At 42.2% G+C, this 22894-nt stretch overlaps 1 protein-coding gene across 1 annotated transcript in view; it reads right to left on the bottom strand.

Moving 5' to 3' along the window:
* ARFGEF1 (ADP ribosylation factor guanine nucleotide exchange factor 1) overlaps positions 1-22894 on the bottom strand; it is a 169575-nt gene that overhangs the window by 37104 nt on the left and 109577 nt on the right. The window contains exons 16-21 of the mRNA XM_054018001.1: positions 22268-22473; positions 22097-22181; positions 16695-16866; positions 14349-14500; positions 7184-7312; positions 1235-1393 (exon numbers count right to left, since the gene is read on the bottom strand). Of these exons, the coding sequence (XP_053873976.1) occupies positions 1235-1393; positions 7184-7312; positions 14349-14500; positions 16695-16866; positions 22097-22181; positions 22268-22473 (903 nt within the window). The remainder of the gene's footprint in view (positions 1-1234; positions 1394-7183; positions 7313-14348; positions 14501-16694; positions 16867-22096; positions 22182-22267; positions 22474-22894) is intronic.

Below are 22894 nucleotides of genomic sequence, written 5' to 3'. Positions count from 1 at the left end.
CAAAGCGTGGAGGAGCTTTGTGTGGGGGGATCCAGATGTTAGGAGAGAGGGTTCTTTTTGAGGCCGTCTGGGTGCAGGTGGGTCCAGGGGAGCATCTGGATATACAGGGGCTGGTTGGTGGGGAAGGGAGAGGGGGAGTTCTGGTTGTAGGGGCAAAGGGAGTCTGCAGAGGGGGCCCAAGTTAAGGTGGTTGGGGCTCAGTCGGGGGGTCTGGGTGTTGGGGGATGGGGCTTGGCAGGGGGGTCTGGGTGTTGGGGGCTAGGCAGGAGGTCCTGGTGCTGATGGAGTGGGGCTTTATGGGGTGGGGCTCCAGGTGAGGGGGGCTTCTAGGGATGGTCCCCATGCATAGGGGGTGGGGCTCATTGGGAGGGGGGATCCAGTGTGGTTGGCTCAGCATGGGGTGGTCTGGGTTCAGGGGGGTTCCGGGTGCAGTCTGGGAGCAGAGGGGGATCCAGGGTGGGTGTGTGGGTGTGTGCGCGCGCGTGTGGTCTGGGTGCAAGGATGGGGGTCCGGACGCAGGCGGGTATGGCTCAGCCAGGGTTCTGGGGCGGGGGGGCGGGGGGGGAAGAGAGGCTCAGTGGAGTTGTGTGTCTGGGTGTGGGAGCACCCAGATGCATGGGGGTGGGTGGACAAGGGAGCAGCTTTCCACTGCAGTTAAGGAGCGATGGGGCAGTGTGCGGAGCCAAGGGAGATTTATGGGGGTGGGTCTGATCCAGTCCTCGCCACTCCATGCAGGGGAAGTGTGCTCCTCACCCACCCCCAGCCCAGCCAGGACTACCAGCTGCTGGGTGCAGGAAGATGGCATTTGGCGTGCGTGCATGTGTCTCTGGGTGCAGGGGGTTGCGGATGAGGCTTGGTACAGTGGAGGTTCAGGGGCAAGGGAGTGAGGCTTGGTGGGGGGTCTGGGTATGGATGCACTGAGGTTGAGCAGATGGGAGTGGGTGTGACCAAGCCCCTCCCCCACCGCAGTGATTTACCTCTTCACTGGCTGCTCTATGCGACCTAAACAATGCACCTGCATTGCTGGGGAGGGGCATGTGGCTGCTCTTGCAGCTCCCATTTGCATCCCCATCAGAAAGTCATTTTTCTGCAGGGAAGCAAAGAAATCTGTGGAGAACATGAATTCTGCATGTGTGCAGTGGCACAAAATTCCCCCAGGAGTAACACTGTATACAAAATCAATGTACTTTCATGTACATACTTTCTTATAGTTAAGAATGAACTACTCTTGTACCTCATGCCAGGAATTTCCTAAATAGTTTCCATCTGTATGAGCCACTGTGATGAGTGTTTTTATTGTGTCAATGTTCTTCTGTTTCATTTCAGTTATACCAGAACTCACTGTAAGCAAGGTAAATCTTGCTAGTGCTTGGACATAAGCATCTCTTTCAAGCTACAGAGGGAAACAAAAATGAGTTGTTTCTGTTAGTTTACATAACTTGTCAATGTCTAAATATCTTTTGGTTCCTTTATGGATTATGGAGGCATTTGGACATTAATTTTTATTTTGAAATCATATCTCTTATAATAATCCTATGTCCACATAGGAATGAACCAAATATATTAATACATTTGAAAAGTGAGTTAGGAATATAGCACCAGATGTTAGTTCTCTATGCCCACTCTTTGAATAATTGAATGCACCACCCATCTATGCAGTAATATGACCTGTTTGGTTTATACGGCCCATATCCCTAGCTTACCCTACATTGACATAGATTTCAACCTCAAATAGCTGGTTGCAAGACCTCAATGGCAACTACACTGAAAAGTAGGGAGACATTACAGTCATGAAATTAAATATTGATTGTTGCTAAACTCATCTACAAAATCTCTTAGCTTACTGAAACTTAAAGACAGTGGAGTTTTCAATGAGGACCTATATGTTACTGAAAAAAAATAAGGTAGGTTTCATACAGTTGAATTTCAAAGCATTATATTAACTTAGAGAAAGAGAGAGGGATGCTTTAATGAGCTATGGGATAAGGCTCTCCTTGTAAAACTGTAAACCTGGGAAGGTAAGGTGTCACATGTAGCAGTCTAAAGCATGTAGTTTTAAGTAATTTCTTCTGAAACCAGACACATTTTGTATTTCAAGTTAAGATAAACAAATATTCAAGACATCCCACCAGATGAGATGCACTCTCTGTAAAAAAAAAAAAAAAAAAAAAAACACGGTAAGGGAAAAAAGAGAACTCCCCAGCAGCCTCTCCCCAGTTGAGAGATACTATTGCCCATGCCCAAGTGCTGCCTTGCCATGATCTGCTGACAGACTTTCACCAGAACAAGTCCTCAGAGAGAGGATCTAAGAGATATTTATTAATTGAAGGCAGAGACCTACATTATGTATCTGTGTGTTCAGAAAAAGAACTACACTGCTACCTTGATATAACGCCACCCGATAGAACACGAATTTGGATATAATGCGGTAAGATTTTTTGGCTCCCGAGGACAGCGTTATATCGAGGTAGAGATGTACTATAAAATGAACTTGTTATAACCCAATTGGTGAGCTCTAGAACATCTGAGTATAGGAGCAACTCTTCCTGGGTAGGTGAGTGACTGACCTACCTTAGGCCTGGTCCACACTAACCCCCCACTTCGGACTAAGGTACGCAAATTCAGCTACGTTCATAACGTAGCTGAATTCGAAGTACCTTAGTCCGAACTTACCGCGGGTCCAGACGCGGCAGGCAGGCTCCCCCGTCGATGCCGCGTACTCCTCTTGCTGAGCTGGAGTACCGGCGTCGATGGCAAGCACTTCCGGGATTGATCTGAGATCGATTTATCGCGTCTTGTCTAGACGCGATAAATCGATCTCAGAAGATCGATCGCTTACATCCGGACCAGGAAGTAAGTATAGACGTACCCATATATGCAAACAGAATAGAGCTACAAAGTACAAGAGAAGGGGTTTCTACATGTGTATAACTGATGTGTGTGGATGGCTTATTCATGTAGAGGCCAAAGGCCAGAAACTACATTCTTTGGAAAAGGAAGCTCATTACAATTCCATTTCTCATATGAAGGCTATTGCAGGAAATAACTATGAGGAGATTAGAATTGATTTCACAATGAGTATTTGTGGTTATAGCTCCTGGAAAGAGGGTGTCTTATAAATCTGATTTGGATAATACCGGAGGACATAACTTTTCCCTTTATCTTTTATATAAAACATGGACCTAACCTGCAGAATTCCATCCCTGCAAAGTCAAGAAATAGATATTAATTACAAAATGCAGCAAGCTGTTTGGGAATTTATAAGGCAGGTTTTTAAATAAAAGTTAAAGAGCAAAAGAGCTGGAATAAAATGAGCTACAAGCAGAACAAACATCCATTTTGTTGGGTATAATCTAGTATCTTTTCTGTATTTGTGAAAATCCTCAGATAAGAAGTCAGCAATGGCCAATTGGTAGCAAACAGAAATTCTGTGTGGGTTGCAAGGTTTATAGAAATTCCAGTGTATATGAAGTCTAAGGACTTACTACTAAGTTATTTTATGTAGAAAATACTGGCAGCAGTATCAGACCCTCGTATAGCTAGATTTCCGATTGGCATGTGGGATTACATAATTCAATGGGCCGTATTCAATACTGACTGCCATTCTACTTTACTCTGGGCTTAGGCAGAGTGAGCACAGTTCAATCAGAGGAACACTCTCCCGTGATACAATCAGGTGAAGAGAGATTGCTGAACAAAAAGACTCGGCAGTCAGAGTCAGATCTCCCATGAAGAGAAAAGCAGTAACAGAGGAATTTAAGGCACTCTCTTCTCATGGCAGATGTTCTCTTTTCCCTCATGGAATGGGAAAGAAAAAGAGTGATGCCTTCTTCTTACGAACCACCACTACTATAGAAGGGGAGAAAAACAACAAATGAGCCCACCCATCAACCAAAAAGGATAGGTGAGCTGAAATACGCAAATTAAGCACAGCCCTTGAGGACCCCAGTCTGGAAAAATCATGGCGCAGGGTTGAGATAACTGGCTCTGTGGATATGGAGAAAGCGGTGGATGTGATATACCTTGACTTTAGCAAAGCTTTTGATATGGTCTCCCACAGTATTCTTGCCAGCAAGTTAAAGAAGTGTGAATTGGATGAACGGACTACAGGGTGAATAGAAAGCTGGCTAGATCGTTGGGCTCAACGGGTCGTGATCAATGACTCGATATCTAGTTGGCAGCCGGTATCAAGTGGGGTGCCCCAGTGGTCGGTACTGGGGCCGGTTTTGTTCAACATCTTTATTAATGATCTGGATGATGGGATGGATTGCACCCTCAGCATGTTCCCGGATGACACTAAGCTGGGGGGAAGGTAGATAAGCTGGAGGGTATGGATAGGGTACAGAGTGACCTAGATGAATTGGAGGATTGCGCTAAAAGAAATCTGATGAGGTTCAACAAGGACAAGTGCAGAGTTGAAGAAGCACAGAAGAATCCTATGCTCTGCTACAGGCTGGGTATTGACTGGCTAAGCAGCAGTTCTGCAGAAAAAGACCTGGTGATTACAGTGGATGAGAAGCTGGATGAGAGTCAACAGGGTGCCCTTGTTGCCAAGAAAGCTAACAGCATATTGGGCTGCATTAGTAGGAGCACTGCCAGCAGATCAAGGGAAGTGATTATTCCCCTTTATGCGGCACTGGTGAAGCCACATCCTGCGTAGAGATTTGGGCCTACCACTTCAGAAAGGATGTGGACAAATTGGAGAGAGTCCAGTGGAGGGCAACGAAAATGATTAGGAGGCTGGAGCACATGACTTATGAGGAGAGGCTGAGGGAACTGGGCTTTTTAGTCTGCAGAAAAGAAGAGTGAGAGGGGATTTGATAGCAGCCTTCAACTACCTGAAGGGGGGTTCCAAAGAGGAGGTAGCTCGGCTGCTCTCAGTGGTGGCAGATGACAGAACTAGAAGCAATGGTCTCAAGTTGCAGTGTGGGAGGCCTAGGTTGGATATTAGGAAAAACTATTTCACTAGGAGGGTGATGAAGAACTGGAATGGGTTACCTAGGGAGGTGTTTTTTTAAGGCCTTGCTTGACAAAGCCTTGGCCAGGATGATTTAGTTGGGGATTAGTCCTGCTTTGAGAAGGGGTTGGACTAGATGACCTCCTGAGGTCTCTTCCAACCCTGATCTTTTATGATTCTATGATCTGGTATAAGATATGGAGTGAAAGCCCCAAGACAGACTTGTGTTACAGCATCAGATTCACTTTAAAACCACAATAATGAAAAAAAAAAACAGATTTTAAAAATGAGATTTTATTGTGCTCAGCGGTGAGGCTGCATGGCTCACAGAACTGTACTGTTCTGTGCAGGAAAAATCCATAAAATCAGAGAGACCCTTCCAGCTATCAATGTTATGATTTTATCATGAAGCATAAAATACTGACTGTTCTTAGAAAGTGATCTTGGGTAATAACCCATCTATAATTCTTCAACAAGACTGACACATAACATGAGAGCACCAGTAGGAAGGTGGGAGAAAAATTTAGCATGAAAAAAGACAAAATATTTCTTCTCAAAAATTCTTATAAGGGAAATTTACCATCCATCCCTACATCTCCAAATAGTCTTGTGTCCAAAATGGGCAATACTTATCAGAATCTTGCACAACAGGAACTTCCTAGTCTAAACAAAAGAAATAAGCACAGTATCTTAGAGATCACTGAGTGGTAATTGTTGGCAAGCCATAATTATTTTAATGGCAACCAAGATACAGAACTCTCAAGAACCGGAAGGTAATATCATGGTCCTCACTTAAGAGGGAAAAGAAGCAAAAAGCAATAAATTTTCCTTTAAGACTGAGGATCAATCATCCAGAAAAATAAGCAGAAAGCCCTGAATGACAAGGAGCAACCTACAAAGTGAATGAGACAAATCCCTATGTTTTGACAGTATCAGAGGGGTAGCCGTGTTAGTCTGAATCTGTAAAAAGCAACAGAGGGTCCTATGGCACCTTTAAAACTAACAGAAGTATTGGGAGCATAAGCTTTCGTGGGTAAGAACCTCACTTCTTCAGATGCAAGATGTTTTGACAGTGGCCGATTCCAAGGAGCTGTTCCTCAGTCTATATTGAAAATTCTGAGATGCTGCTTTCAGTAAATTATTCATGGGCCATTAGTCGCTTTTCACAATTTAAAGTTATTTATGCTGACCATCTTGCCTTTCATGTTGCCAATACACTTGCTCAAAAGAAAATATGTTACACCATACGGAAGCTGCAGTGTTTTATTCTCTAATGGCAAGATAGATTCACTGCTGCCCATAATACTTTTGAAAATGGAAGACGTTGGTTTCTGCTGAGAGAGACTCCTACACACCTATTGCTAGTATGAGAAGGCAATTATTAACTGGCAAAAAAGTTATAAGGAGGAGATTACTATTTTCAGTAGGTGATAGTGTAAATGTGTTAGCTTAGGGATCACTTTTTTAATAATTAAAAGTTTATTTTCTATTTTCAGTGGACTCATTTAAAATTGTGATGTCAAATTCGGCCTTCATCCCAACCACCAACATATAGTCTCAGATTATGGCAGATCAGTACATTTATTGGCCATTTCCCTATACTGGCAGAATATTATGTTCAACAGCTGAGAGTTTAAAGCCCCCAAAAGAAACTGATTCCCAAGTTTAATCAGTATTATCCACGAGAGCCAGTGAGTCTGGAATTCTTGACATCCCATTTAATGCGAGATGCATTTGTGCATTATATTTGGAAAGACATTCCCAGTCCCAGAGAGTTAAAATGATATCCAATTACACAAGTTTCAGAATAGCTATGGTATCTCTCTAAAGTTGAGCATAATGTTTCCATCAAGGTTCAGTGAACTACAAATTTTCAACTACACAATATATTTGAAAAAGATTCATGTTAAGAAACAGAACCTTCTGTGGCAAGATTTAAGACGAAAATAAAAAAAGTTTGTCTGTTCATCTGAAAACTCTTCTTTGTAGTCCTATATATATATATGGAAACATGTAAAGTTTTACAAATAACAGATGAAGCAATTTAGAATTTAAAATAAACTCAATGCATTCAAAACCAGGTACAGTAATAACTTAAGAACAAGGAAGTCACTGAGTATTACAGTACTTACATCTTCAGGTAATGATGTAAAGAACTTAGTGAATGTACTACCATTCCATTAACAGCACCTAAACCAAGATATTCTCATATAATCTTAACATTACCTGAATGCTGAAAATGCATGCAATCCTGATTGCACATCGTATGCCTTCCAAGCAAAGAGAAGCAACTTCTGTATCATCACAGTCTTGTAGACCCACACTGAATGCAGCTAGGAATGGTGTCCATGCCAACTGTAACACAATAAAACCACACACCTTACATTAATTTTTAATATTCAATCTCAATAAGAGAAAAAACTTCATTCCAACAGAAAAAGTAGTATAAACATCACTGTATCTCGCTGAAAAATAATAAAAAACCAAAATGCTTAATCCACAACAACTTCAGAGTGGACTTTCTACTAAAAAGAAATAGGAAGTAGAAATAGGGAAAAGGAGTAATAGTACAGTTATAAGGCAAGGAGAAGATGATTTTGAACCAACTGCAGTGTAATACGGACACACAGTTTCTAGTGACAATGCAGTCTTGTCCAGAGCATTTTTTTAAATTGTAAATGTTTGTTATCTTAGGCAGTGCCATGGGTTCTAAAAGAGAAAAGCTGTGTGTCAGTTATATATAGTGGATATTGTTTTTATATTATCTAGATAACAGTTCTCCATATGCATACATAATTCTTTGAATAATCAGAAACAAATATATATATTTGTATATAAAAGTTCTGACAATAGCCCCAAAACTTAGTTGCACAGTGAAAGGTACAATTCAAATTTGCTGAAAGGTGCCATCCTGACACACACAATTTCAGAGAACTGCTCCCATATAAAGAGTCAGATTGACAAAAAGGTACCTGTAGAGATCTTGAAAAACTGCTCATGAAAATATTTATCCTAGTGTGTGCCTTACTTGTTAGGGGAAAGTAAGATAGGCTGCTCTGCTCAGCATATTATTATAATGATTTTATATTATTTAAACAGCACGGCTAACTACTATTTGGCCTTTTTCATATGATAAAACCCTAACAATACAATAATCATCCCTACCAAGGTGCAAGGGATGGAGATAGAAGGAAAGACAGTTTTTCCCCTCTCCAGAGAAGGGGATCCAGACATTCCTTCAGTGACATAACTTTCAGTACTTCAGTTTGAATTTTGAATGGATAGAAGGGGAGATTAGATTTCTATTACTTTAGCATGTCTTTTTCCTTTTCTTTTCACACTGAGATTTTCCATAATGTTTATGCGGACAGCAGTACTATAAGTCGTTAAGAGTGTTTCTAATGGGACATTGTTTGCATACTACAATTTTGCTGTTTGGTGTGTTACACATACAGTTAGATTCACATTATGGTAAATTTCTAGAATTTCTTTAAAATGTACCATTTGCTCATTTAGGATGAAAATCATCCCTTATGAAGCACAAGCCCTATTTTGAGGATTTAAGTGGTTCACAGGCCTTGTGGTGGCACACAAGCTGAATTTCACCTGTACTTACTTTTAGCATGATATACAACATCACTAGGTTATAAGTTTCACTACTTCATTAACAGGAAAAGATATGCATACAGATTTGAGAATGTTTACAGAACCTAGATATGAGGAAAGTCAGGATGGAGTGAGCCAATATTTATTCTTTACTACATTGTAATCACTACTTTGAGACGATAATTATGATTCCGATCGCTGGCTCTAAACATTAAGCTGTATTATTGGTTCTTACGATTAGTTAATGACTGGGAATGATAAAAGGATGAATGTCTTGGAACTGAGTCTAGTAATTAGAAACTCAAAGAGGAAGAGATGTATCCACTGGAAGCTCACATTACAGCTTTGGGTTTTTCTCCCTTTAAAAAAAGAGATGGGTTTTGCAGATATTCTTCTCTGCAAAGTAAAAAGAGGAAATTTTATAAAAATGGGAAGTTTGTTATTTTACATAAGCTATGTGACTGACTTCACATTCCTTAACTTAGATGGATCAATTTCATTTTTTTAAAAATCCTTATGAAACACACACATCCATAAATAATGTCTGTCACAGTTCAAGGCAACTGCACATGTATTCCTACTCTGTGGTCCAGTCAGGGCACCGACTCAAGGCTCCTGGCTTCTCAGCCGTCACCGCTCTTGGGCAGAGACCCACATCTCCCTCCTGCCAGGCATTTATACAGGCTGCACTGTTCCCTGCCTACACTATGTTATTCCCAGTAAGCCAGACTCCCTAGACAAACTAGCACCTATGCTTTGCTTTTGCCTCAGAGGATATAAACAGTATAACTGCCCTCGGTTATAAGTTACCACACAGATCTTTCTAAGCAAACCTATTTATAAGCAAGGTGAAAGCATTACAGAGACTACCTATTAAAAACAAGAAAGGAACCTATATGCATCATGAAAAGCTTATCAGAGGTCACCTCAACTCTGAGGTCTTCCAGGTGTCAGTCTTTCCAACCCTTTCTTAAGGATTTCCCCCCACAACCCGGACAGAAGGTTCTGCCAGTTTGTATAATCACAAAAAAAAAAGGCCCTCATTCAGTTTAAGCTCAGGGTATTTATCGGTTACCTTTGAAGAATCCAATTTGAACCAATTTATGCAAGTCTGTCCAGATGATGGTACTGCTCTGGATGTGTTAAAATCTGAGTGAATTTGCCTAATCACACTGACTGTCCTTTCCTCCTGGAGAGCTGTGAAAGCACCTTTCTTTACTTGTTAAGCTCCCCACTCCTGGAACCCTTCCACCACTATAGGGAAACGGTCTAGCAGGAGAGAAAGGCTCTGCCAGTTCCCCACTGCTGGAGTCCTTCCTCACCACAACAAAAGGTCCTAGCAGTGAGGAGCTGCTGAACCCTTTCCCCACAGCGTCCCTGCTTCCGGAGCCTTTCACTGACACTTGTAGCCACACACCACAATGTGAACGTAATGAGCTTTTCACGCTAGCACATAGCTAAACATACATTACACACCGCCACCAGTGGGGTGTAGTGTAGATGAAGCCAGAGTGTGCAACTCCCTACCCATTCTGAAGTCTCACTGTCTCTGTCCTGACTCATGTAACAACACTGCTGGGCCTGCACATGACTTCTGGCTTCATACCATTTTCTCCTTTCCCAGGTTTGTCTTCCTGATGTTACCTGGCCCAGTGGAGGGATCAGGAACGGATAGTGGGGGAGCTGGGATGCATGCGGCATTCAGCCTGAAGTGCAGAGGCAATTGCAGTGATGGGGGACTTTCACCTCACAAATATCTCACCCTGCCCTGTCTTTAGTGGCTAGAAACCTCTTCAACACACCACCCAAAGCAACACAAAATCCACAGAAAGGTAGCCAGTTCTTAGATGTTTCAGGTTTTAATTTAATAATACAACTCTTTGAGCTAAACCAATAATAAATTTCACATGCTATCAAAGCATCAGATTGTGTGTGGTGGTGAAGTGATGTGGATAACTGCTTGCTGAAGCTGGAACAAAACCACCATCATTTATTTTTTGGTGTGACCGAGAGCGACATTTGAACCCGTCTCCAGATGTGAAGAGCCAAAACACACTAACCCATTGTGTCAGCTACCATGTACATTTTTAATATGAACTTGTGCAAGCAGAATGTGGTAAGTCTTCATTTTCACCAAAGTACTAAGCTCCTTCACTATTCTGTGGATTCATACAATCAGACACTGGCTGTTCCGTAACAATTTCTGTTGTGGACCTCTTACGATGGTTCTTTTGCATTGCATCTGCTTTTAAGACCTGCATAATGCTTCACAGTTTCCCTTTTGCTGACACTTACGGTATTTTGCTTCTCCGGCTGGACACACTTTCCACTAATATTGTGATGTTCCACCACATCTTCCATATATTTCTATTCTTTTTTTGCTGTCGGTCTTCTGTCAGAGTTTCCTCAGGATTTCATTTTGTGTTTCTTCTTGAGCTTTATAGGTTGAAATTTTTGCATCATCACAAGCATCCCTGTGTTCCCATTTATATTCTGTGGGAGATGCGCAGCCTTCCCAGTGAAATATCATCTGTTCTATCAGTGTTTTTACATACAGTCTTCTGATCAGTATGTCATCTGCCTCATCTTCCAGGGCATATGAGGACATTTACTTGGTACCCATCACTGTTACTGACAACCCTGATGCAACACGAAACTGCTCAAAATGACCTGTTCATTTTAGCCATGTCTTCTCAGCAAAATTAAGACTTTCTAGAAGGGTTAGTGGAAATACTGACTCCATTTCCCTGAAAAATGAACTTTTCTTTGCAGGCTCCTTGTTTTCATCCTGTTTTTCTGCTGTTTCTGTGCCCTTAAGCTACCTTATTTTTCTGCCTCCATGCCTGTGGCTTCCTTCCTCTTCCAATGGGAACTGGGCCTTTTTGCTGTAGCTCTCTTATGGCCTGCAGTGCAGTTGCTCTGCAGAGTCTCCTCTTCATGGAGTTCATATTTTTCTGTCCTGTCTTTTTGTCTCTCTCCTCTTTGGGTTGGGACTTTTCCTGCCCTCACAGCCCTACAAGAGCCACAGCTCTCTCCTCTTTCTATTCTACAGTGCAGCCCTGACAACATAGATTGTTCCGGATGTTGCTCCAGTGGTTCGGGATGAGGGAAAACAACCCCTCCTTGCTCTGAGTAACTTCACATACTCTTTCTTCCTTTCTCCTTGTTCCGACACTATGTTTGTTGAAGTGCAGGCATAAGCAAAGAGCACAGAGGTATATATGGTTGCATCAAGGGCAAGGGTTTTATTACTAATAGCGTGGAAGTGATTGAATAATTAGCATTTATTCCAAGTGTAATGAGACCTATAGTACTAACTCTAAGTACTTCCTACTTCAGCAGGAGTTTGAACTGATAATCCCACTCCAGGTTGGTTCAGGAGAAACCCACCTTCTCAGGGAGTACTCTTCTCTGTTACCAAAGACAACTGGTGATCTGCTCTGCATTTGACAGTGTTATATGATAGACAGAGACACATTTGAATATATATTCTTAATCTGGGAGCTGTTAATCTGAAAATCAGTTTTTAAGTGGGGCAAATAGAAGATTGCTTAGATCTACACCAAGGTAAGGACAAGCAATTCAGAACCACACATTAGCAAAGATACATCTTAAACACTAACCTACTGCCCCCATTGCAAACACTAAAAAGCAAGGAAATATTTTAAGTTATGGCATACCTCTTCACTATACCCAAGAGCCCACAAATTCACAATTCCACTAAAAGCAACAGACTATTTTGTCAGAATGAACTTCCTTTGGCCAACACACTACATACAACAAATTAAATCCCCCTCAGAATGAAAAGGAATTCTTAAGCAGAGAGCTGGGCTGTGTAACAGTTACTGATTGTCATTTGTCATTGCATTGTCATTTCCCTCCTATGCAAATCCCTTCACTCTATTCCCTTCTCTCAACAAATATTTACAGTTTCTCATCCATTCCTCATCCTTTACCCTGCACACTCTCCTCAATTTCTCTTCTACCTTTTTCCTTCCTTGTTTGAGGATGTCCCCCCTGCCATCTTTTTGAGCAATTCCTTTTTAAAGTAAAAAACACTTACTTTAAAAATACACCCCTTTTCTTCAGCTTTAGCTGTAGTAGATAAAGGGCTTCAGTTCCTCCTTTGAAATTAGGCCTTACTGGTGGGCAAAATAATGAGAGGATGAACTATTTCACCCATCACTCCCTTTTGAGGGTCCTTAAAAGAAAAGAAATGTTAAGGGGGAAACTGTCTGCAGAGGCTGTCTGATATTTGATGGCTAGGAAGCAGGTGGACTGGAAAAAGTACGCTTCACTGTCATGGCTGCCACCCCAAGAGTCTCCTGGGACCACAGGATTCAATGCAAGATCACTGGGCCTTTGTTGTCCTCATCCTGAAAGATGTTCTGACTAAATCAGGCCAAAGACCAGTCGACACTGCCACCTCCACTGGCTTTGGCTAAATCCCAAACACCACCTGGGATGTGAGATTTTGATTCCTGCTGTCACCTCTACCCCCCATCATGTAACCTTTTCCTTCTCTTTCCTACACCTCTCCTTTTGCCTTCTGTGTCTGACTTAGCCAGCCATGACTGTATATTTTGCAATACTCCTGTAAGACCAAAAAGGCAGCTAAAAACAATGCCCTACACAGCGCAATGCTAGTACAAGTTTGCCAGCTCTCAGAGTGGCTGCTAAGACTGTGTGCCATGCCTGTGTTTTTCCTAGCAGCGAGGATGAAAAAAAATTAGCATCAAAGACAGAAACTGCGTTTTCTATCTTTGCTGTTCTTTTCTCTCCCTAGTTGTGTCTGTGTCTTGATTTGTCTTCTAGGAAACAGAATCAAATTTTAAGAGCAGCAACAAGAGCTCTGGCCCATCTCAACTAACTTCTTCTCTTTTTCCCAGAAAGGACAATTACCACCATATTTAAAACCATCTAAGAGACTGTCAAACAGGGTTGTGCTTTTCCCCATCCTAAAACCTTTATCCAGCTAAAGGGAAAAGAGACAAACAAAAGCTTTATTTAATACTTTACATTTCTAATCCTTTAACTGCCTTTCCTTTAGTTTTTATATCTTTATAAAAAAGTTGAAATGATTTTTAATGGTGCGCACCATGGTATAAAGCAGACCCAGAGCTCTGTATTCAGAACCCTGAACCTTTTTAAAATTATTATTGTACAGTAACAGACCCTTGTTAATATCTTTGACTCTCTGGGCCCATTTATTCCATCAAAATTAATATAACAGAACACACAAGAATGGAAAAGGAGGGGGGCACAGAGAGAAAGGAGGAGAAAGAGAGATGACAGGTAGGAAGCTTTTAAAATAGATATTAAAAAGTTACTTATGCAAATGAATAATAGTTCCTAAGCAAGATGACATTGACAGGCACAACATCTTTCAGTAAAACAACTAAAGGGTGCTTCTTATTGATTTGGTAATATCAACCTGGGCGCTATTTCTAAAACTGTGGCGTTTAGCCCAGGATAAGGTTAAGGTTATAAACTCATGCAGGTAGCACCCCCCCAAGTTATTTAAACACTTCTACACTTCCAGGATAGATTAAGTAATGTGAATTTTTTTTCTTTTCTTTTAAACAATTCTGATTAATTCTTTTACAAAGTGAAACAAAGTCCAATAAGATTTAGATTACTCTTCTAGAAGTTTTGAAGGACCAAACATTACCACTGAAATAATGTGGAATCCCACAGTATTTCTAACAATACCTTGCAATAACAGTATTCCAAGTTAACATTATATACCCATCTAGAATTTCAATACAGAACATGAGAATCTCACCTTGAACATTGGTCTCACATGCTCCAAATGTGTTGCACTAGTAAAAGGTGCCTGAACATGGCTCACTGCTTCCATGAGGGCTTTTGCTGTTTTAGCCATCTGTTCCATTTCCAAGTTATATAGAAGTCGTCTCTGCTTTTCGCTAGCAACATCTATAAAACACATTTTTCCTTTTACATTTGTGTTTCAGTCAAGGCTTTCTCACAGAAAGTAGTAAAATAGTAATTTTGTTACATTAATCATTTAAATGCTGTATTCTGATATATTTAGAAACTAATGACATCTAAAAGTTAATGCAAATTTATCTTGTTTGTTTACACTGTAATATAAAATCAAATTACATCAATACACTAATAACAAAAATATGTGAGTAGTGAAATGTTTGTTTTTTAAATGATAGTTTACCTTAATTTTAGCCTATATAAGGTACGTCTATACTTACTTCCTGGTCCGGATGTAAGCGATCGATCTTCTGGGATCGATTTATCACGTCTTGTCTAGACACGATAAATCGATCCCGGAAGTGCTTGCCATCGACGCCGGTACTCCAGCTCAGCGAGAGGAATACGCGGCATCGACGGGGGAGCCTGCCTGCCGCATCTGGACCCGCGGTAAGTTCAGACTAAGGTACTTCGAATTCAGCTACGTGAATTTGCGTACCTTAGTCCGAAGAAATCCAGGCCATAATCTATATAATAAATCAAAGAAATCTTGTGACTGAACTGAAGCAATCTATTTTAAGAAGAAATACTAAGCAAGGTATATGGGCTGGATTAATTTCACAAAGTGGACAGAGATTTTATATCAAACTATCACCACAGCGAGGAAGGATTAAGTGTGGAAAGATAAATATTTATCTCTTTCTCAAATGTATTTGGCAAAGTGCCTTAACACCTTTTCATGCTGGTATTGAAGCCTCTATCTCAAAGTGAGGGACAACCCAGAGAGAGTACAATAAAAAGAAATAAACACTTAAATTTTCAGGGAACATTTAATTCATCACAGTTTAACGGCTTTAACGTAAAATAAACTGCTAGACAGAAACAAGCTGAAGAGCAGGGAAAAAAAAGAGGTAGCTACAGATGGAGACTTGTGACTTCTAAAGGAGTTATGAGCAGAGTGTTCTTGGGGACTAGTTTTAGAATAATTCATTAACTATATACAGAAAAAATGTGGGTAGCTTTATAAAAACAGGATCTTCACATTTGCAGACAATATGAAATCTGAGTGCACACAGTGAGGAACCATCAGATTCAAGAACATTTAGATCATTAAAATGATGGTCCAGAAGACAAACAGTTAAGTGTTTTTTAAAATTATTTAAAGAAGAAACCAATTTAGGGAATGTGTGCTAAACGAGCAATCTTAAACCATAATGAAAACAAGATTTTGAGGCGTTATTGTGGGGAAAACTCCATTACTGTATTAAAACAAGATATTGCTATCGGTGATGAACAGGATACAAAACAAAAAGTGATACTGTTACTTTATTATAAAGATCTCATGTGGAATACTGTATACAGTATTCATCACTGTACAACAGCAAAAACTATGCTGCCAAGAAAGTGCTGTGTAGAGCAACAAAGATGACACCTGGACTAAACAATATCAATTCTGAGGCAAGATAAAGTCAGACTAAACCCACTTTAATTTAACAGGTAAGACTTCAAGGGAGCATAACAGACTTTCAAAATTAAAGGAACTGGCAGAAGGTAATAAATATAGTCATTCAGTTACTGCAGAAGATGACATAACTGAAGCCAAAAAGAAGATGACCTGAAGAAGAGCTCTGTGTAGCTCTAAAGCTTTTCTCTCTCACCAACAGAAATTGGTCCAATAAAAGATATTACCTCACCCACGTTGTCTCAACAAAAAGAAAGGAATTGATGGGTATGGGCAGAGTAAGAAAGCGAGAATAAAATTAAATTTAAATTTAAAGAAGGCAGGAATTTTGGGAGCCAGAGTTCTTAAATATTAAGTTCACAGAAAGAATGATTTAGTACTACATGTAAGAACCTGTAAAATTACTTATCATAGGTTCACTTTTTATATGATGCAAAAGAAAGGGGAAAAAAGAGAGAGAGAAAGCAAATTTAACCCCATTTCAGATTTCCTAGTGCATCCTTTCCCGTGTGTTTCTCTTAATATGTATGTTTTTCAGGGTAGGTACTCGTGTATAGTATGACACTGAGATTACTATTGGTGCTAAACAAATAACTATGCATAGCAACATTAAACAAGAGGTTTTTAGTTTAGTACACCACATTCCTAACACTAGGAGACCACATTATGAACTAAAAGAGCCAACATTTATTCTATGATGACTGACACACTGCAGGTACTTACTTTGTTTACTGGATTTTGTGGGTATTACTAGTTCTTTTGTTTCCTTCATAGATATTTTCTTCCCTGCTATTTCATTATAGATAGCTGACAGATACTCCTCAGGAAGGTCCTTACTGTCATTGATACCTCTGTTCATCTTAATATACTGCTCCTTGGTCATTTTGTTCTTTACCTGGAAACCAAAAAGAAGCAAACAGTATGAATGAGAGAGCAAAGGACAAGATTTTTAAATGGATTTAGGCACCTAAACAGGCAGACAGGTGCCTAAGCCCACCAGATAACCACCACTGACATTTTCAAAGCCACATCTCAGGTGTTACCTAATCCCCCAAAGTGAGTAAGTTTCCGCCAGTCAACATTTCAAAACGGTCTAAGTGCTGCTGCCACCCCACAGATGGTAACAAGGTGGTAGGATGGTTAGCTCAAGCCAAAGCCCTGGAGGCTCCAAAGCAGAATTTTTAAACTAGGCAGGGGAATGCTTATCTTGCCAATGGGGCCTGATTAAGGTGACCAGATGTCCCGTTTTTAAAGGGTCAGTCCCATATTTAAGCTCTTCTGCAAGTGTCCCAGCTTTCTTTTTAAAAATGGGCAAATTGTCTTGTATTTTCTATCTCTCCTCCCCATCAGTACTGGTGGGTCCTGCTGCTGGCCCACCAGCGGTAAATGGGGGGTCCAGTGGCCAACGATGGGGGTGGGTGTGCAAGGCTGGTGGCAGGGCCGGACGCTCCCCTTGCTGGTCTGTCAGTGCAGCACTCACTGCGTGCTGGGCTCTCGGCCAGCAGGACCCTGCCCCGTCCCATTTCCGGCCAGCACTGGCCGTGCGCTGCGGTGGCTGTTGAATGCGGGCAGGCACTAGGTGGCAGCCAGTTACGTGCCTCCGCTGCTGCCCACCCATCTGCCCTTTATGTGCTCCCCCTCTCACTCTCCTCGCTTTGTCCCTTCACACATCCCAGCCCTACTGCTCCTCCATATCCTCCCCAGCAGGGTGTGTTCTGCTCCCAGTGCAGTGCAGAGAACCAGTCCCGGGTTGGAGTGCTCAGCTCACCAACAGCCTCGCTGGAAGGCTCCTTCCTTTCCCCACTGCTGCTGGCTGGGCCGGCACCCCAGGAAAGCCCAAGAACCTCCAGCCCGGGGCGCTGGCTAGGAGGAGCCAAGCCCTGCACAGCACTGTCACGGGGAAGCCTCTCTGCCCCTCAGGTAAGCTCTGGAGTGGCGGGTGGAAGTGATTTCCAGCCTGTTCGCACCCCGACCCTGTAAGCTCCACAGCAGCGACCTGGACAGGGGCTTAGCACCCTCTTCACCCGCCCCTCCCCTGCCTGGTCATGCCCCTAAGGACCGCAGGGCTGCTCCATCCCCTAGGCATCCTCCCACACTGACCCACCTCTCTGGCCGGTTAGCTGAAGCCCCTGCAGTCAGGTTCCCTTGGCCCTAGTGCACAATCCACCCTTAAGGCCTAACCCTTCCTGCTTGGGCTGTAGCAGAGGGAAAGGAGGTGGCTGGGTTATGTCAGTGGCCAGACTGGAGGTGTTAGCTGCCTTTCAACACTGTGTGGGCAGGAAGGGACAAGGTGCTTCCAGCCACAGGGGAGTGGGGGGTGCGGAAAAGAAATTCTGCCAAGACACTGGCCAGGTCATCTCTCCCCTCTGCCCCTCCTCCCCTGGAAGCAGCTCCCGTCCCTTCCCTCCCACACAGTGCTGAACGGCTGCTGCTGGCCACATTCTGGTGTGAACCCTGGCAGAAATCTGGGGAGGGCGGACATGTGATCCTGAGTGCCCCCCGCGTTGTCTCAGGAAGACGCGGCACCAGGTATAGGAGAGGCAGGTCTGTCCTGGAGGTCCAGCCAGGCATAGAGGGCTGGGAAGGGAAGGTCAAGTCAGTCGGTCGCCCCCCTCATTTGAGAGAGGTATAGGTAGGTAGGTAGGTAGGTAGGTAGGTGTGTGTGTGTGTGTGTGTGTGTGTGTGTGTGTGTGTGTGTGTGTGTGTGTGTGTTCTTCCCGAGTGTGTTGGGGGTAGGGGTGTGTGTGTCACCTCTTGCCATATGAACCCTAACGCCTTAAGATAAGAAGGTAAATAAAAAGAATCCAACTATGCAGTATTTCTTTCTAACAGGGGCTCAGTCAACTTGATGTTAATTTGAACACTGGTACTGCATAGTTCTGATTGCCATTGAACTTGCTTGAATACAAGTAATTTTACCAGGTGTCCCATATTCAGCATAGGGAACTATGGTCACCCTAGGACTAACCCTTTATAAAACCTTTAGGCGTATACTGAGCATGTCTAAGACCTGATACCCATCAGACTCCACAGCAAGAGAGCCAGATGCAGGCTACTGACAGGCAGAGGACACAGCACATGCACAAAAGACAGGAAAATGTAGGATGAGCATGAGAAGGACAGAGACAGACTTTTGGCTGCTGGTGGACTACCTAAGCGGCTGACTTGCAATAGGTGCCTAGTTCCAGAAGAGGGTTCACTGCTGGTGGATCCCAAGCAGAGAGAGGTGCTTATCTCTGGGCCATCAGACAGGTACACCAGGTTAGCCACTGAGGGTATGCCTACACTGCAATTAAAAACACACAGCTGGCCTGTGCCAGCTAATTCTGGCTTGCAGGTCCCAGCCTTAGGGGCTGTTTAACTGAAGTGTAGATGCTGGGCTAAAGGTGGAATTCGGACTCTGAGACCCTCCCACCTTGCAGGGTCTTAGAGCCCAAACTCCAACCTGAGCCCAAATGTGTACACTGCAGTTAAACAGCCCCGCAGCCTAAGTCAGCTGGCCCAGGTCAGCTGCGGGTCTAACTGCAATATAGATATATCCTTTAGGCCAGTGGTTTTAAACCTTTTTTCATTGGCAGACTCCTAAAAAATTTCAAATGGAGGTGTGGACCCCTTTGGAAATTTAGACAGTCTGCAGCCTCCCAAGAGTCTGCAGGCCACAGGCTGAAAACCACTGCTTTTGGCATCTTAGGACCCTTTCCTTTCCCCACCCCTTTCCCTGCATTTCATTCCATTTGTTGGTGAATTGAAGAAAGTTTGTCCTCTCAAAAAAGCAATTCTCAAAACTGGTACACAGGCAAGTGCAGACTCTTCCTTATTCATGCTCTGTTAATGTACCATAATCTTGTTTTATCCTGAAACATCCCTGTGGTAACAATTCTATTCTTAGTCATCTCTTAGATATACAGCATGTGTTGAAACTAGAGAAAATTTATTGAAGAATCCCACTGTGACAGTGTACCCCATAAGGCTTTATGGGGAGGGGGTGCTTATAAATGTATGTATGACATAACTGGAATATGTTTTGTGCTGCCTGTGCCATGTAACATATCTCCGTAAGGGTTATGGTCTACTATATCTATTCATCCTATTTGTACATATATATCATTTTCTACTCGAGGTTAAGAATATGGGCTGTATGCTTGCCTGATTTCTAAGTAAGCTTTGTGAGGCATTTGGTCAGCTTCTTTAGGAAGGAATTTGCCAGGTTAAGTACCTGATCAGGAGACACTTAGGGAACAATGCATCTTGGAATGCTCCAATCCACATGAGAAGTCTTCCTGGAGACATGCAAGATGCCATGTGGACAATGGCGTCGGCCTGCAAAGACTGAGTCATGCAGGGGCATGTGACTTGCCCAGGTGACTCCAAAACTCCATCTTGGAGCTGGGCTTTGCATAGGAGGGAGGAGGGGGGTCTCCACCCACAAGAGAGAGTCTACTTAAACCTATGGGAGACCCCTCCAGGTTGTCTTCAGCTGGCTAAAGAAGGAGCCTCTCCACCCCCCCCAGGATACTTGAAGGAGACTGAAACAAAGGACAGTAACTACAGGGGGTGTGAGTGATTGCTGGACCCAGGCTAAAAGGAGCTTAGCCTGTAAAAGAGAGCACTCTGGAACTGGTGAGGAAATTATCTGTATTCAGTTTGATTAGGCATAGATCTGCGCATTTTATTTTATTTTGCTTGGTGACTTACTTTGTTCTGTCTGTTACTACTTTGAACCACTTAAATCCTACTGTCTGTATTTAATAAAATCACTTTCTATTTAGTAATTCACTCAGAGTATGTATTAATACCTGGGGGAGCAAACAACTGTGCATATCTCTCTATCAGTGTTATAGAGGGCGAACAATTTATGAGTTTGCCCTGCATAAACTTTATGCAGGGTAAAACGGATTTATCTGGGTTTAGACCCCATTGGGAGTTGGGCATCTGAGTGCTAAAGACAAGCACGCTACTGCGAGCTGTTTTCAGGTAAACTTGCAGCTTTGGGACAAGTGATTCAGACCCTGGGTCTGTGTCTGGAGTCAGACGGGAGTGTCTGGCTCAGCAAGACAGGGTGCTGGAGTCCTGAGCTGGCAGGGAAAGCAGAAGCAGGGGTAGTCTTTGCACATCTGGTGGCAGCTCCCAAGGGGGTTTCTGTGATCCAACCCGTCACACCCACCAGTTCAGATGAACCAGTGTTACCACCAGTAGGAGCCCTCAGCAGATAAGACTCCCACAGCTGGACCTGTTTTTAACCACCAATTTAGTTAAGCCTGTTTAAAGCAAGCATAATTGAAACCATGGTCAAATAGGTCCTGCAGCAGGAGTCTACACTATGACTCCAACAGGGCTAAACATTATTTCATCTGAACCAAAGGACTTTTTTTTAAACATTTCCCCAGCGTAGACAAGACTCCCCTCTCAGTTATATGAAATGGTAAAATTATGTGGGTATTACATGATACTGATGAACATATGCTAGAGATTAAGCCAAGATCCAAATTAGTCAATAAGCATAAAAACAAAACTATTTTGGCACACAAGTTAAACAATCTAATCTACGTTTATTACTTTTTCAAGGTTAAATCAGAGGTAGTACCAAATACTCTAATAATTTCAAATATGGTGAGTGCTGCATTTATAAAGGAGCTGCACTGACTGGGGTCAGTAAGCATAATTTTCCCAAATGGTGAAGTTACATGAATCTCTTTCAGTTTTCAAACTGGATGGAACCAGGGCAGATTTATGATAAAACAGTAGTTAATATCTGAAAGAATTCTGGCTTTGATTGTAAAACTAGTCACTAAGGAGAGTAATACAATATAAAAACCAGTGGATATAACTCAATTCAATTAAAGCTAAGAAAGAAAGTGACATCTCACTGCAGGAATGGCCTAACTGACTTGAACTGAAAACTTCAGAAGCAAAAGAAACAAAGATTGTGTGTGTTATTTATTAATGTTAGACTTCAGGTAGTACATTAGTATAGAGTAGAGCACAAAAATATTACAAATACATTGCCGTAAAAGTTGAATGTTCTTATGTTAGAAATTTTGTGATATGCACCTAGTCATTTAAAGTACAAGAAATGTTGTTTACAAGAAACCTGACATATGAAAAAGTTCTTTATAGCAACATACCTGTGGGCTATGAAGATCTGTCGTTAACATGATAATTGAGTAAGCTAAGACATATGCAGTGTCTGCACTAGCAAAAAGGGTTTGCCTGAAAAAACAAGGAAGCCACATATTACTAATTCGTACTCATTACTCAGTTTCACAAAAACATTAAAAGAAGAAAGTACTGCTTACCCTTGGTTGCATTCTAAATACCTAGCAGCAAATTTCTCCATTAGCCGATCAATTTTCTGAGCCTCTCCTGGAAGACGGAATCCCTCTAAAAACATGCGCAAAGCTGATACGAAATCCTTTCCTGAAAAGTCATGTTGGTCCACATATGCATACATGACTTCTTTGTTAAATTTATCATTGTCTCCCAGGAACTCTCCAACCTGAGTCTAAAATAAGAATGATGAGAAAGATGGAATACCAAAACAACATGCTGCATTTATGTACAGTACGCAAACTGCCACAGCGTATTTAAAATCTCCTATTTATAGCATTAAGAATCCTTTCCTGCACCTAACAGGTAATGTCAATGTTTAAAATACTGTTATTTTTCCTGGCTTCTGATTGACTAAGTCAGCCGAGCACAACAATCTGCACAGATACTAATTAGATCACATCCAATGAAAGCCCTTCATATTTAACGCTGCAGAACTTCCGAAGACAGGATAGGAAAAGGTGGGCTAGCAGCAGATGAGAACTGGAAAGAGTGGCACACTGCACTACATTCCTTCACAATAAGTATTTTGTTCATGTGCAAACAAAAGCAGTTCTTTAAAAAAATATTTGTAATGTTTCTCCACCGGTCTATAA

This window comes from Malaclemys terrapin, chromosome 2, assembly GCF_027887155.1.
Source record: "Malaclemys terrapin pileata isolate rMalTer1 chromosome 2, rMalTer1.hap1, whole genome shotgun sequence".
Classification (NCBI taxonomy): Eukaryota; Metazoa; Chordata; order Testudines; family Emydidae; genus Malaclemys; species Malaclemys terrapin.
The sequence above is the reverse complement of the archived record's forward strand: the minus strand, read 5'-3'. Positions and strand labels throughout refer to the sequence as shown.